This window comes from Mustelus asterias, chromosome 13 (assembly GCF_964213995.1).
Source record: "Mustelus asterias chromosome 13, sMusAst1.hap1.1, whole genome shotgun sequence".
NCBI classification, from domain to species: Eukaryota; Metazoa; Chordata; class Chondrichthyes; order Carcharhiniformes; family Triakidae; genus Mustelus; species Mustelus asterias.
The window spans coordinates 97,816,562-97,829,536 of NC_135813.1; the positions used below are offsets into that span (position 1 = coordinate 97,816,562).

At 40.2% G+C, this 12,975-nt stretch overlaps 1 protein-coding gene across 1 annotated transcript in view; it reads right to left on the minus strand.

Annotated features, from left to right (window-relative positions):
* Nucleotides 1-8,337, minus strand: part of pole (polymerase (DNA directed), epsilon) — a 108,136-nt gene extending 99,799 nt beyond the window's left edge. Inside the window, exons 1-6 of the mRNA XM_078227360.1 lie at nt 8,243-8,337; nt 5,336-5,471; nt 5,012-5,092; nt 1,813-1,857; nt 1,363-1,455; nt 1,116-1,270 (exon numbers count right to left, since the gene is read on the minus strand). Coding sequence (XP_078083486.1) covers nt 1,116-1,270; nt 1,363-1,455; nt 1,813-1,857; nt 5,012-5,092; nt 5,336-5,471; nt 8,243-8,307 — 575 coding nt within the window. The 5' untranslated portion in view covers nt 8,308-8,337. The remainder of the gene's footprint in view (nt 1-1,115; nt 1,271-1,362; nt 1,456-1,812; nt 1,858-5,011; nt 5,093-5,335; nt 5,472-8,242) is intronic.
* Nucleotides 8,338-12,975: the final 4,638 nt, after the last annotated feature.

Here is a 12,975-nt window from a genome sequence, read left to right on the forward strand (position 1 = left end):
GATGTGCAAGGCTACGGGAAGGTGGTGAGGGAATGGAACTCTGAAATGTTTACACTGAGAGCCAGTGCAGACAAATGGGCCAAAAGCCCTCCTCCTGTGCTGTAACAATTCTGTGATTCTGTGAATTGCCACGAGATCCGATTCAGTGCAGGGAGAGCTTTATAGAAACTTACCTACACACCACTGAGCATTCAGTATTTTTTTAATAAGCGATCCACAAATCGCAAAAATGATCTATAAAAATGTAACTAAATAGTGACATGTGATTTTAGTTGTAAATTTTCCTACTCTATTTAGTCTGCTTTGTTTTTCAGTAGTTGGGATTGGGCAGCTATATTTTATCTTTTGAGGAAACAGGAGGGGCAAAAAAAAACTTAAGTGCAAAACACCATCATGACACACCTTCCAAACGATTTTGATAAAAGGTGGACCATTCCTAACTTGATCTTTTTTCTTGTCTTTAGCAAGTGGCAAAATTGTTGATTACTTCCAAGCTTGCTGCTAAATTTGTTCAATTTGTATTCACAACAACAGTATTCACTGTTGTAAGGTAGGAAACAAAGTCACCTTGGGGTGTACATTTAAATACATTAAAGAAGTGGATGATAATAAAGAAAAAGTCACCAAGCAAGTGCCCACAATCAGCAATATGCATTGACCAGATTATTTTTTGTGATGTTGATTGAGGGGTAAATATTGATCAGGATACTGGGGATAATTCCCCAGTTGATTTTTGAAATGGTGCCATGGGATCTTTTATGCCTGAGAATGCAGATGGGTCACTGGATTAAGAAACTGAATTCTTCAAAATTGCTCCTTGTTGTAGCAGCATCTGTTTCAAAAACTGTATTTTGGTCTCGAAGAAAACTAACAAGTATGATTAAATGTTGTGTTCCCGGCTTTAAGCTAATCCATATCTGAAGGATTCATCAATATTTATGATGTGTGGATATTTATTATGGCAATTTCAGGACACTCTGTTGCAACCCAAGAGTGTTACTTATTACAAAATTAGCCTTAAGAAAACATTGAAAAATTATAGGAGATGGTAAACGTAGAAATGCGGTATTGTAATGATAAAAACATGACAGAAACACCATCAATGGTGGAATTACCTGGATAACATAACAGTATAGGCATCATTTGATTTCTCCCTCTCCTTGTTTTTCCTTACGGCTGGTGAAATCTCTTTTCGTACTTTTATCAAGTCATCAACTGTATTAAAGGCGAGCTTAATGTAGAGTCTCTTCAAGCCAACTAAGTGATTAGGCTATAGAAAAAACAATTTAAAAGATTATATGATACCACCCAAACATTTGTGAGAACAGTGAAAGGAAGCAGAGCGCAAGAACAAAAACTCACCAGATCCAAATCCTCTTTTGGAATGGTTGATATTTTACTTATTTTGCCTTGAAATTTCTTGGATAAGAATGATGAAACCTCGCGCTCACAGCCCTGTTTTGTTTGAAAGAAAAGTTATTTTCACTTGAATCTACTACATGATTGAGTTTTCTATTTTAAAAAATCCTTTGGCCATATAATCAAAGCAATCATTATTCTTAAAACCGCTCAAAAGTATTTTTGTCCTATTACAGTAGCAATTTATTTAAAACAGAGCCAGCAGCATTCCACAATCCAAAGTTGCATTCATACCCAAGCATTTAAATTTTTGCTTAAAAATCAAAAGTTAAAAACAAAAATTTTTGGAGGTCACCTTATATACTGAGTATACGTGTGCATAAAAATACTTTTGCGACATATATTTGACTTATTTTCATTTTTGGCAAGGTTCATGGGTGATCTTCTACAAACCTTTTTTGTGGCAACGTAGAAATAAGGCTTGAAAGGTAGAGCAACCTGAAAAAACAAGAAAATTGAATAAATTGCGTTAGATGTTTTTTTTTTGAAGTTTATTGCCAAAGACAAATAGAAACAATAGGAAGAGGTGGAAATAAAGATTTTAAAAACTCTTTGCTCCTTACCATTTTAACCAGCTTGGTATTGTTTAAACACGCTCTGTTTTTGTTATTTTAACATTAAATTCAGGCACATCTATTCAGTGGTGCAAGCAAAGCAAAGCTAACTAATTGGCAAGCCAGTACCCATCCTGTGATTCCGATAGTCCATTTAATGGTACTTGGCGACCCAAGATTATTACATTTGCTTCTTTTGCAAATCACTTTAAATTTGTGCCCTCTCATTCTTGATCCTTTTACGAATGAGAACAGTTTATCCCTATCTACTCTGTCCATCCCCTTCGTGATTTTGAACATCTCGATCAAATTTCCTCTTGACCTTTTCTCTCCAAAGAGATCAGGCCCCAACCCCTCCAATCTGTCCTCATAAATTAATTTCCTCATCCCTGGAACCATTTTTGTAAACATCTTCTGCACCCTCTCCAACGCGTTCACATCCTTCCTAAAGTGTGGCATCCGGAACTGTACACAATATTCCAACTAAGGTCTAACTAGTGTCTTGCATAAGTTCAGAATAACTTATTTGTTCTTGTACTCTATGCCACCTTTACGATACTGTATGCTTTGTTACCTCTACCTGTCCTGCCCTTTTTAATGACATAAGCACATGTACACCCAGGTCCCTCTGCCCCTGCATGCCCTTTAGAATTATACCCTATTTTGTCATCTGTCCATGTTCTTTCTACCAAAATAAATCACTTCACACTTCTCCATATTGAACTTCATCTGCCATCCATCCACCAACTTGTCCTTTTGAAGGTTCTACACTGCCCTCCTCAGTTTATAATGCTCCCAAGTTTTGCATCATCTGCAAACCTTGAAATTGGCCCCTGCATACCAAGATCTAAATATATTATCAGGGAAAACAAAGGTCCCAATATCGACCACTGGGGAACTTCACTACAAACTTCCCTCCAGCCCAAAAAACAATGATTAACCATCACTCACTGTTTCCTATTCCTCAGCCAATTCTGTATCCACATTGTTACTGGACCTTTTATTCCATGAGTTATAATTGCTCTCAAGTCTGTTGTGTGGCACTGTATTGAATACCTTTCAAAAGGCCATATACACATCACAGCATTATTCTCATTGACCTTTTCTGTTATCTCTTCAAACAACTCGAGCAAGTTAGTTGAACACACTGTGCCTGAACGTTTTATTTTTTGAAAATAGCCCATTGTTCAGTTGCAGGTTTTCCCACCAAGTGTTCATTCCAGTCTGTCCTGCGTAGCTCCATTCTTGCCCCACAGAAATCAGCTTCCTCCCAGATGATTATTTTTGCTCTGGATTGCCCATTATCCTTTTCTACCATCATCCTAAACTTTATGATACCACAATTACTGTCTCCTAAATGCTCCCCCATTGACACTTGATCTAACTGGCCCACCTTCGCTCCAAGAAACAGGTCTATTAGTGTCTTCTTTCTTGTTGGACTGGACACATACTGCTGTAGAAAATCCTCCTGAACACAACCTTGAATCATTTTCCCCTCATTGCCTTTTGCACTACCACTGCCCAGTTTGCATCTCTCTGAAATTTCCTTGCAGATTTGTTCTTCTACATCCTTCCCACCAGTCAGTCTATGGGCCTCACCACGACATTAAATTGCACCCATTTTAGTTCTTTAGCTCTAGTCAAATGTTCCTGAATCCTCTGGAACATCCTCTTTCTCCAGCACAGCAATGCTCTGCTTAACCAATACTGTCACCCTCCTCCTTTCCTACATTTACTGAACATCTTATTAACCAAGAATTTAATAGTCAGTCCTGCTCTTCCTTAAGCCAGGTTTCCATTATTGCCACAACATCATAATTCCACGTGACAATTTGGACCTGTAACTGTGAATATAACCCCCTAAATATGCAATAATTGTCTAAAAAATTGGGGCTGGATTCATATGCATATGGATGAAAAAGTTGACGTGAAAGGAAAGATTAAATAGTTTGGGCTTATACTCGCTGGAGTTTAGAAGGATGAGGGGGATCTGACCGAGGCATATAAAATTCTAAAAGGGATTGATAAAGTAAATGTAGACCAAATGTTTCCCCTCGTGGGACAATCTAGAACAAGAAGTCATGGGCAGAGGTTGAGTGGTGGTGAATTTAAAACTGAGATGAGAACTATTTCTCGCAGAGGGTGGTGAATTTGTGGAACTCGCTGCCCAGTGGAGTCTGAATCATTAAATGGTTTCAAGAAGGAGATAGATATGTTTTTGATTTTTAAAAAACAGGTTAAAGGGATATGAGGAACAGATAAGGAGGTGGATTTGAGACCAGGGAGAGATCAGCCAGGATCTGATTGAATGGCAGAGTAGGCTCAAGGGGCTGAATTGCCTATTTCTGCTCCTAATTCCTAATGTTTCTAAGCAGATTATAGGCCTGAACATGCATTTTGATGTCCAGATATGCTGGGACAACTTGTATGTCATGGTCTACAGTTAAATAATTGAGTTGGAGATCACAAGATTACATTGAGCATTTCAAACATAGAAAAAGAAAAACTGAAGTATTGAAGTTAAAATTTGATGCCACATATACATCGTATAGACAGGGAACATCCTACTGCATGAACATCTCAGAAGTTGACCAATTTTCATTATACTGCAGTATAATTAATTCCAAGATGATGAATTCAATCATAACCCTACAAATCAGTAACTAGTCACAGAGTAATTGAAGGGGATGTATCCTGTTTCAAATTAATTTCAGGGACAGATTAGGCACAATTTGACTGAATGGCAGAATAGACTTGAATGGCCTGTTTCTCTTCCTATGTAATAAATGATTAGTTACTCCACCAAGTATGTATCAATATATTTACACACTAGAATTTGGTAAAAGTGCTATAAGTGCTATAATATAAAATGACCTAAATGCCACATAAAAAAAACAGGTAACTTAATGACTGCACGTGAAACCCTTCTACAATGTGACTATTTGATTTTTCTTTAATGGAGTTCCAAGATAACTCTTGATCTAGGTGTACAAGGTAGAGTAATAGGGGTAAGCGTGCTTACATATATTGTTACACACCTTAAACCTGCTCCCATCTTCCTCGACAAAATAATAATCCACAGCACTAATCATTCTCTTGTCTTCATCCAAGATTTCAGCCTATAAATCAAAATTAATGTACATTCAGAACAGAAAATGGCAACTATCAAACATAAGTCATGTCGGTTAACTTTTACACTGATGCATACAAATTATTTGATTCCACGAAGCCTGAAAAGGTACTCAGTCACTGTAAACCATATAAACAACAGATATGTGCAATCTGAATTATCAAAACATCCAGGATTACAGTGTAGCAATCATTTCAAACAGAACCAAGGTAATCTTAGAAGGGTAACTGACTGGGTGCATGTTGATAAGCCAGCCAGTCTTCTCGCCTGGATCTTTGAGACGGTCAAATCCAAACCTTGCATCCATCTCATCTGTGTACTGACTGCGCTCCAGGCGCTTGAGTGCAGGAAGGGAGGAGCCATCATCACTGAGAGAACAAAAACACAAGAGGTAGATTGATATAATCTGTTAACACCCATTTCATAATTTAACACAAGAGTGGAGATGGATGTTTACTTGCTCCTACTATTTTGGATTCAAGGTATCAATGAGAGATGCAGTCCCAACCCTGCACTACAGAAGTAGAAATGGTCGAAAGCTTCAGGTTTTTAGGTGTCCAGATCACCAACAACCTGGCCTGGTCCCCCCATGCCGACACTATAGTTAAGAAAGCCCATCAATGCCTCTACTTTCTCAGAAGACTACGGAAATTTGGCATGTCAGCTACGACTCACACCAATGTTTACAGATGCACCATAGAAAGCATTCTTTCCGGTTGTATCACTGTTTGGTATGGCTCCTGCTCTGCCCAAGACTGCAAGAAACTACAAAAGGTCGTGAATGTAGCCAAAACCGTCATACAAACCAGCTTCTAATCGCTGTCTACACTTCCCACTGCTTCGGCAAAGCGGCCAGTATAATTAAGGACCCCACGCACTCCAGACACTCACTCTTCCACCTTTTTCCATCGGGAAAAAGGTACAAAAGTCTGAGGTCGTGTACCAACTGACTCAAGAATAGCTTCTTCCCTGCTGCCAGACTTTTGAATGGACCTACTTCGCATTAAGTTGATCTTTCTCTACACCCTACCTATGACTGCAACACTACATTCTGCACTCTCTTGTTTCCTTCTCTATATACGGTATGCTTTGTCTGTAAAGCGCGCAAGAAACAATACTTTTCACTATATACGAATACATGTGACAATAATAAATCAAATCAAATCAAATCAAATCAGGACTATATTTCATTCAATGGCTGCAAAGCAATTTCGGACATCACAAAGTCATGAAAAGTACTATTTAAATTCAAGTTTTATTTTATTCACAATAAAAATGTCATCGACATGTATTAACGCTGCATGTTCTACTCAGTATATGTATGGTATTGATGCTTAACAGTGAATCAGAGATTTTATACCAAATAGCATCAAAAAAAGGTCATCAAGCTGAAATTTTAACTCTTTCTTTCTGCACAGATGCTCCCTGACATTCCAGCTTTTTGTTTTTCCACTACAGTGACATCAGAAACAATTTTTAGTAGGATGAGCACAGATTACATTTTATTTAAACTTTGGAAAGGGAAAGGAGGTTGAAGGTGGAATTATAGATTGTGACAAGATGGGTCAAGGATTTGTTTTTATATATTTGAAGATGACGACTGAATAGCACAATTTCTGAAAGGGGGTACAAGAACAGAGAGATCTCGGGATTCAGATTCCCAAATCTTAGTAGGTGGCAGGACATATTATCACAGAATCATTGAGATCGTTTGACCCAACTTGTCTACACCAGCTCTCTAAATGAGCATTATGCCTTTGGGCCATTAATAGAATCCCTACAGTACAGAAGGAGGCCATTTGACCCATCGAGTCTGCACCAACCACAATCCCACCCAGGCCCCATTACCGCAACTCCACACATTTACCCTGCTTATCCCCCTAACACTAAGGTCAATTTAACATGACCTGACCAATCAATCACGTCTTTGGACTGTTGGAGGAAACCCAGGGAGACAGTGACCAGAGGCCGGAAGTGAATCTGGACCCTTGGCACTGTGAGGCCACAGCGCTAACCACTGTGCCGCCCCATTCTCCTGCTTTTTCCCTGTACCCTTGCACATTGTCCTTATTCAAATAATCATCTGATAATATTGATAAGGTTTCATAAATAGAGGTACCGAGTACAAAAACAATGAAGTTATGGTAAGCGTTTTTAAAACTACTGGTTCAGCCTCAAATGGGAGTACAAGTCCAATTCTGGGCACTATGCTTTAAGAAGAATACATAAACCCTGGAAAAAGTGGAACGGTTTACAAATGGTACCAGAGTGTTCTGGGCACAATCTTACTGGCCGTTTGATTTGATTTGTCACTTGTATTGGTATACAGTGAAAAGTATTGTTTCTTGTCTGTATAGTACGCAAGAAACAATACTTTGCATTGTACACCAGCACATGTGACAATGATAAATCAAATCAAATCATTCACGCCACCCTCCCAATGCAGCGAAATCGGAGAATTTGGCACCCAGCCAAATGTCCATTCACTGCAACGGGATGGGAAAATTGCGCCAGCATGAATGGTGATCACCTTCCAGTCTGAGAATCTGGGATTGTTTCCTCACTGAAGAGAATAGATTCAACCCATCCATTCAAAATCATGCGGGTTTTTGGTAGAGCCAGAGGTCAGATTTAGCATTGTTGACAAGAGAATCAGGAAACTGGAAGACCATTTAAAAAAAAATAAATGCAACAAGTTATTGGGGAATGCGTTGCCTGAAACTAGGGTGGAATTGGATCTCTATTTAAAAAGGAAAGGTTTGAAGAGGGGCAAGAGCAGGGAAGTGGAACAAATTGGATACATCTGTCAAACTGACAGGCACAGTAAGCTGAATGGCCCTTTTTCTATGCTGCAGGATGGTTTGAAACTTGCAGGAGAGTCTGGGAGGACCACTTACAATACAAATTGCAGTCAGGAAGTTTTGGTACTGAGATAAAATGCCTCTGACGGGAGACACTGGCCCCAAGCTTTCCAGTTATAAGATTATGTTGAACAGTTAACTAGTGACGGGGTGGGATGAAAACACTGGGTGACTGGAATGGCGGGTGGTCAGAGTGCGGGGGTTGCTGCTGTCAGTTATCGCTGGCTCGGCGGGAGCTGTCTCCCCTCCTCTCAGGGAACTGGGTGCTGGTAACTCACGGGTAGTTGCTGTCGGCCCCCGGCCCTCGCTCCGCTCTCAGTCTGCCGCTGTTCCACAGCACCATTTCCCCGCCACTCGCGCGCTTTCCACAAACTCTCGCGGCGCCTCACATCGCGAGATCACCCACCCGCGCACTGATTGGACCACAGCAGGAGCTTTCTGATTGGACTGTAGCAGGAGCTTTCTGATTGGACCATAGCAGGAGCTTTCTGATTGGACCATAGCAGGAGCTTTCTGATTGGATGACACGTCGCCTCCCTCAGAGTCAGTACCGTACTTCCCCGAGTAAAGTATAAGCAGGCGGGGTGTTAATGTGGGGCAGAGCAGAGATCTAGCACAGGAGGAGAGGCATCCATCCATCTCTGTATAGTAATCAATGAGAAGCTTCTGTCTCTCATTTTATCTTAGTCATGATGTGGAGATGCCGGCGTTGGACTGGGGTAAAACCCAGCACTCCGAAAGCTAGTGGCTTTTGCTACCAAATAAACCTGCTGGACTTTAACCTGGTGTTGTGAGACTTCTTACTCTCATTCTATCTAGCATCTTACACGTAGGCATCTGGCTAAAAACATTGGCAGCACGGTGGCCAGCATTGCTGCCTCACAGATTCCTGGCTTGGGTCACTGTCTGTGTGGAGTTTGCACGTTCTCCCCGTGTCTGCATGAGTTTCCTCTGGGTGCTCTGATTTCCTCCAATAGTCCGAAAGACGTGCTGGTTAGGTACATTGGCTATGCTAAATTTTCCCTCAGTGTAGCCGAACAGGCGCCGGAGTGTGGCGACTAGGGGATTTTCACAGTAACTTCATTGCAGTGTAAATGTGACTAATAAATAAACTTTACTTTTTACTTTATTCATGGGACATGGGCATCTCTGGCTAGCCATCATTTATTACCCATCCCTAGGTTCTCTTGGAGGGCAGCTTAGAGTCAACCACATTGCTGTGGCTCTGGAGTCACATGTAGGGCAGGCCAGGTAACAACAGCAGATTTTCTTCTCTAAAGGACGTTAGTGAACCAATGGGTTTTTCCAACAATCGACAATGGCTTCAGCAGATTCTTAATTCCAGATTTTTTTTTATTGGATTCAAATTCTACCATCAACGCTGGTAGGATTTGAACCTGGGTCCCCACCTGAGTTTCTGGATTAATAGTCTAGCAATAATGCCACTAGGCCATTGCCTCCCCCTGTTAATCTCAGTGGTGATTTGAATTTGTGACCAGACCAGAACTCTGCCCAACAATAGGCCTTGTTGACAAGACTGTGTATTATTAAACAAAGGTCCAGGTTGTTTTACTGGGAAGAAGATGTAAGGTGCTTACACTTGGAGACAATGGCAACAGTATCTGTGTTTACAGTGGTCAGACTTATATCTCCAACATCCCAGGAAATTTCTGAGAATATCAAGTTGTAAATGGTTATATTTTAAGCTGTCCAATTATTGCTAAGCTAAAAGGGAGTTGGGGGTCAAAAGAGTGGCTAATTAGCCTTTTTACCTGGATGCAAGTTTCTTATGATTCAGGTTGCCATTGAGATGTATTTTGAGAGGGGAGGACTTTCTAAGATATCCCTGAAAACTTAGATACAATCTGTCCACGAGAGAGGGAATAGCCAGAGGCTGAAATTTACTAGGGTTCACTGCACAATAATGCAAATGTGAGCTTGGAATTAGATTGAAAATGCTAAATTTGTGAGGATTTGCAATGTGGCAGAAAGATTTGCCTAGCTTGTGCTCGAGGGAGAATCAACAGTAAAAACCCTCTAGGGTTAAAAGTTACCAGGTTGGGAAAGGAAAAGAATGGAAGTAAACCCTCGGAAGCCAAGAATCATTGTGAATTTGTTCCAGGAAAATCAAATGACTAGGAACAGTGTAAAGTGCGTTTAGTGGTTGTGTTAAATGTGAAACTTCTGTCCTTTAAAGTATAAATTGCTTATAAAAAGTGTTTAGTCTGTTGCAGTAAAAGTCCTCAAACGTAGCATCTTGTTTCATCCTTTCAGCTATCAATTAGAAATCTGAACTTTTTAAAAAAGTAATTAATCTGTAAGGGGATTGTAACGATATGCTAATCAAATTAGTCACAAAAGCTAAGAAATGCAAAAACACTGGATTTATTGTAGTCTTTTATTGCTAGAACATTTCTTCCTAAATTTTGCAGAAAATCTTATACAAATTTCCTGTCTTTTGTAGAAAAAATCCTGGTATACAACTGCACATATGGTTGAAACATCAATAGGTGATGCCGTAGAATCATGAATGGCACAAAAGGAGGCCATTCAGACCATCAAGACCATGCTAGCTCTCTGTAACTTAATTTCCTGTGTATTATTTCCAAGATATTAGTTATGGTTATTGTGCATTTAAAAAAACATTTAAATGAAAAACAAGTCCGCATCAAATCAACTGCATGTCATAATTAGGATCATAGAAGAATCTAGGAATAACAGTAGGCCATTCAGCCCCTCGTGCCTGTTCCACTATTCAATAAGATAATGGCTGATCTGTGGTCTAACTCCATGTACCTGCCCTAGGCCCATATGCCTTGATACCCCTGCTCGATAAAAATGTGTCTATCTCAGACTTAAATCTAACAATTGAACCAGCGTCCACTGCAGTTGAAGAAGATAATAGAAGGGGGAGACCATTAATCTTCGGTAGAAGTCAATGCATCACAGTCTCCTTTTAAAGTTTTCCCTTTAAGCACTTGTCCAATACCATTTTGCAAGTCACCTACTATATTGTGTGTGGAAGGGAAGTTTGGATGATCAATCATTTGAAAGTAATTTTTAAAGAACATATTCGATTGTTTTTCATTTTCAAATTCCTTCCTCTTGCTGAGGTTGGATTTAGCATTGTGCCAGTGGCTTCTACAGGAAGCAATGTTTTATGACCAGGTTTCATTGCTAACTATGGGATACCACTCAGTATGGTCCCAGTCTTTTTTGAGGTGACTGGTGGACACATGTCTTGCTGGTGTCCAACTTCAGAGCCACTGTCTTCTTGTAGGATAATCTGCCTCAAACATCAGATTTCGTGCACTTAGAGAAATGATGTCCTAAGCCAGCTGAAGCTGATGATACCTTCATTTAGATTAGCTCATCAGCCAAGAAAAGGTACTAGGGTATGCCTGCTGGTGTGAATTAGCAGCCAGTTACAGATGGAGCTGAGAGCTGAAGACACTGTTGGATACCTGTGAGCCTTACCCACATTAAAAACTGAAGTATGCAGCTGGCAATGCTCAGAAATCCTAGAAAACCACCTGATAAATCTTATGTATTAATAGTCTGTCAGTATTGTTAGGAAATAGAGATAGTTTTAAGGCATTTACATTTGTGTTGAGCATAAGCTATAGTTTTAAGTTTAAGGTTAATTTATATTTCTGCAGTTGTGTGAAGGAAACTTGAGGTTTAGTTTCACTTTAAAAGACAGCTGCATTTTAATGAGCTTTTAAAACTCTGAAGGAGGGGGAATTTATTATGTTGCCTACCAACAAACAGCTTACAGTGACAGCAAAAGTAGTTTCAGTTCAGAAGTAAGCAGCATTCCACAGAATTTGCTAGAACAGACATGGAGGTGGACTACGGAGAACAGGTCCCATGCTAAAGAACAGAAAGACCCCAAAACCAAGGAGAGAGACAGAAGGAAGTTCAAAGAGGACCTTCTATTCAAAGGAAAAGAACAGGAACCTGGAAAAAAAAAGTCCTGTTGAGTGAAGTTAAAAACGAGGAGAAGAGGCTCCCAAGTTAAAAGGCAGGGTTGTAAGTTGCAGACCTGAACTAATGTGGGCTTGCGAGAAGCCAGAGATCCAAAGATTGGTGACTTACTATGACTTACTTATCTTACTATGGGCCTGTGAAGCAATGGTGTTCTGTTGGCATATCTGCGTATCTGAGAGATAGGCAAAGTTTGAATGCATGAGGCACTCTAGGACAGAATAACATTGGAAAGAGGTTGAAACCCTCGAGGTGCATCCTTGGTGAAGACATCTGAAAAAAGCATCGTTTGGGAGAACATTCCAAGGTCTGTTCTTTGAGTGAAAAACAGTGACCCGTTGCCTCACAGTGTGACTAGTGTCTGGGGAGAATTGATGAGAAATCCTTAGAAGTTATTTTGTTGGCATCTACTATAAGGTTTCAGAATGTGGGGTGTCTGACCACAGTTTGCCTATTGGTTTACAGTGTATACTTACTGTGAATATTAGAGTGGATATTGTAACTTGTATTATCCTTATGAATCTGTTTATATCTGTAAATGTATAGTTGGTGTGAAGTAGTGTAATATAGTTCTTTCCTTGTTTAATGCATGTTTTATTATTTTGTTAAAATGTTCATCAGTTGACTCCTGTGACTCTGTTCAGTAGCCACCCTCCACATTTCTAAACAAAAAACAAAAGTTAGGATCTATCAAGCCGGGTTCCACCCCCAGTTGGCTTAATGGTAACATTAGCTGGGATCCTAACTGTATATAGTGAACTGTATATAGTATATAGTGCGCAAACTGCTCAGGGCGAGGCAGTGACGCAATGGTATTGTCGCTGGACTAGTAATTCAGAGACCCATGGTGGCACAGTGGTTAGCACTGTTGCCTCACAGCGCCAGGGACCTGGGTTTGATTCCCAACTCACTGTCTATGCAGAGCCTGCACATTCTCCCTGTGTCTGCGTGGGTTTCCTCCCACAGTCTGAAAGACGTGCTGGTTAGGTGCATTGACCTGAACATTGACCTGGAGTGTGGCGAC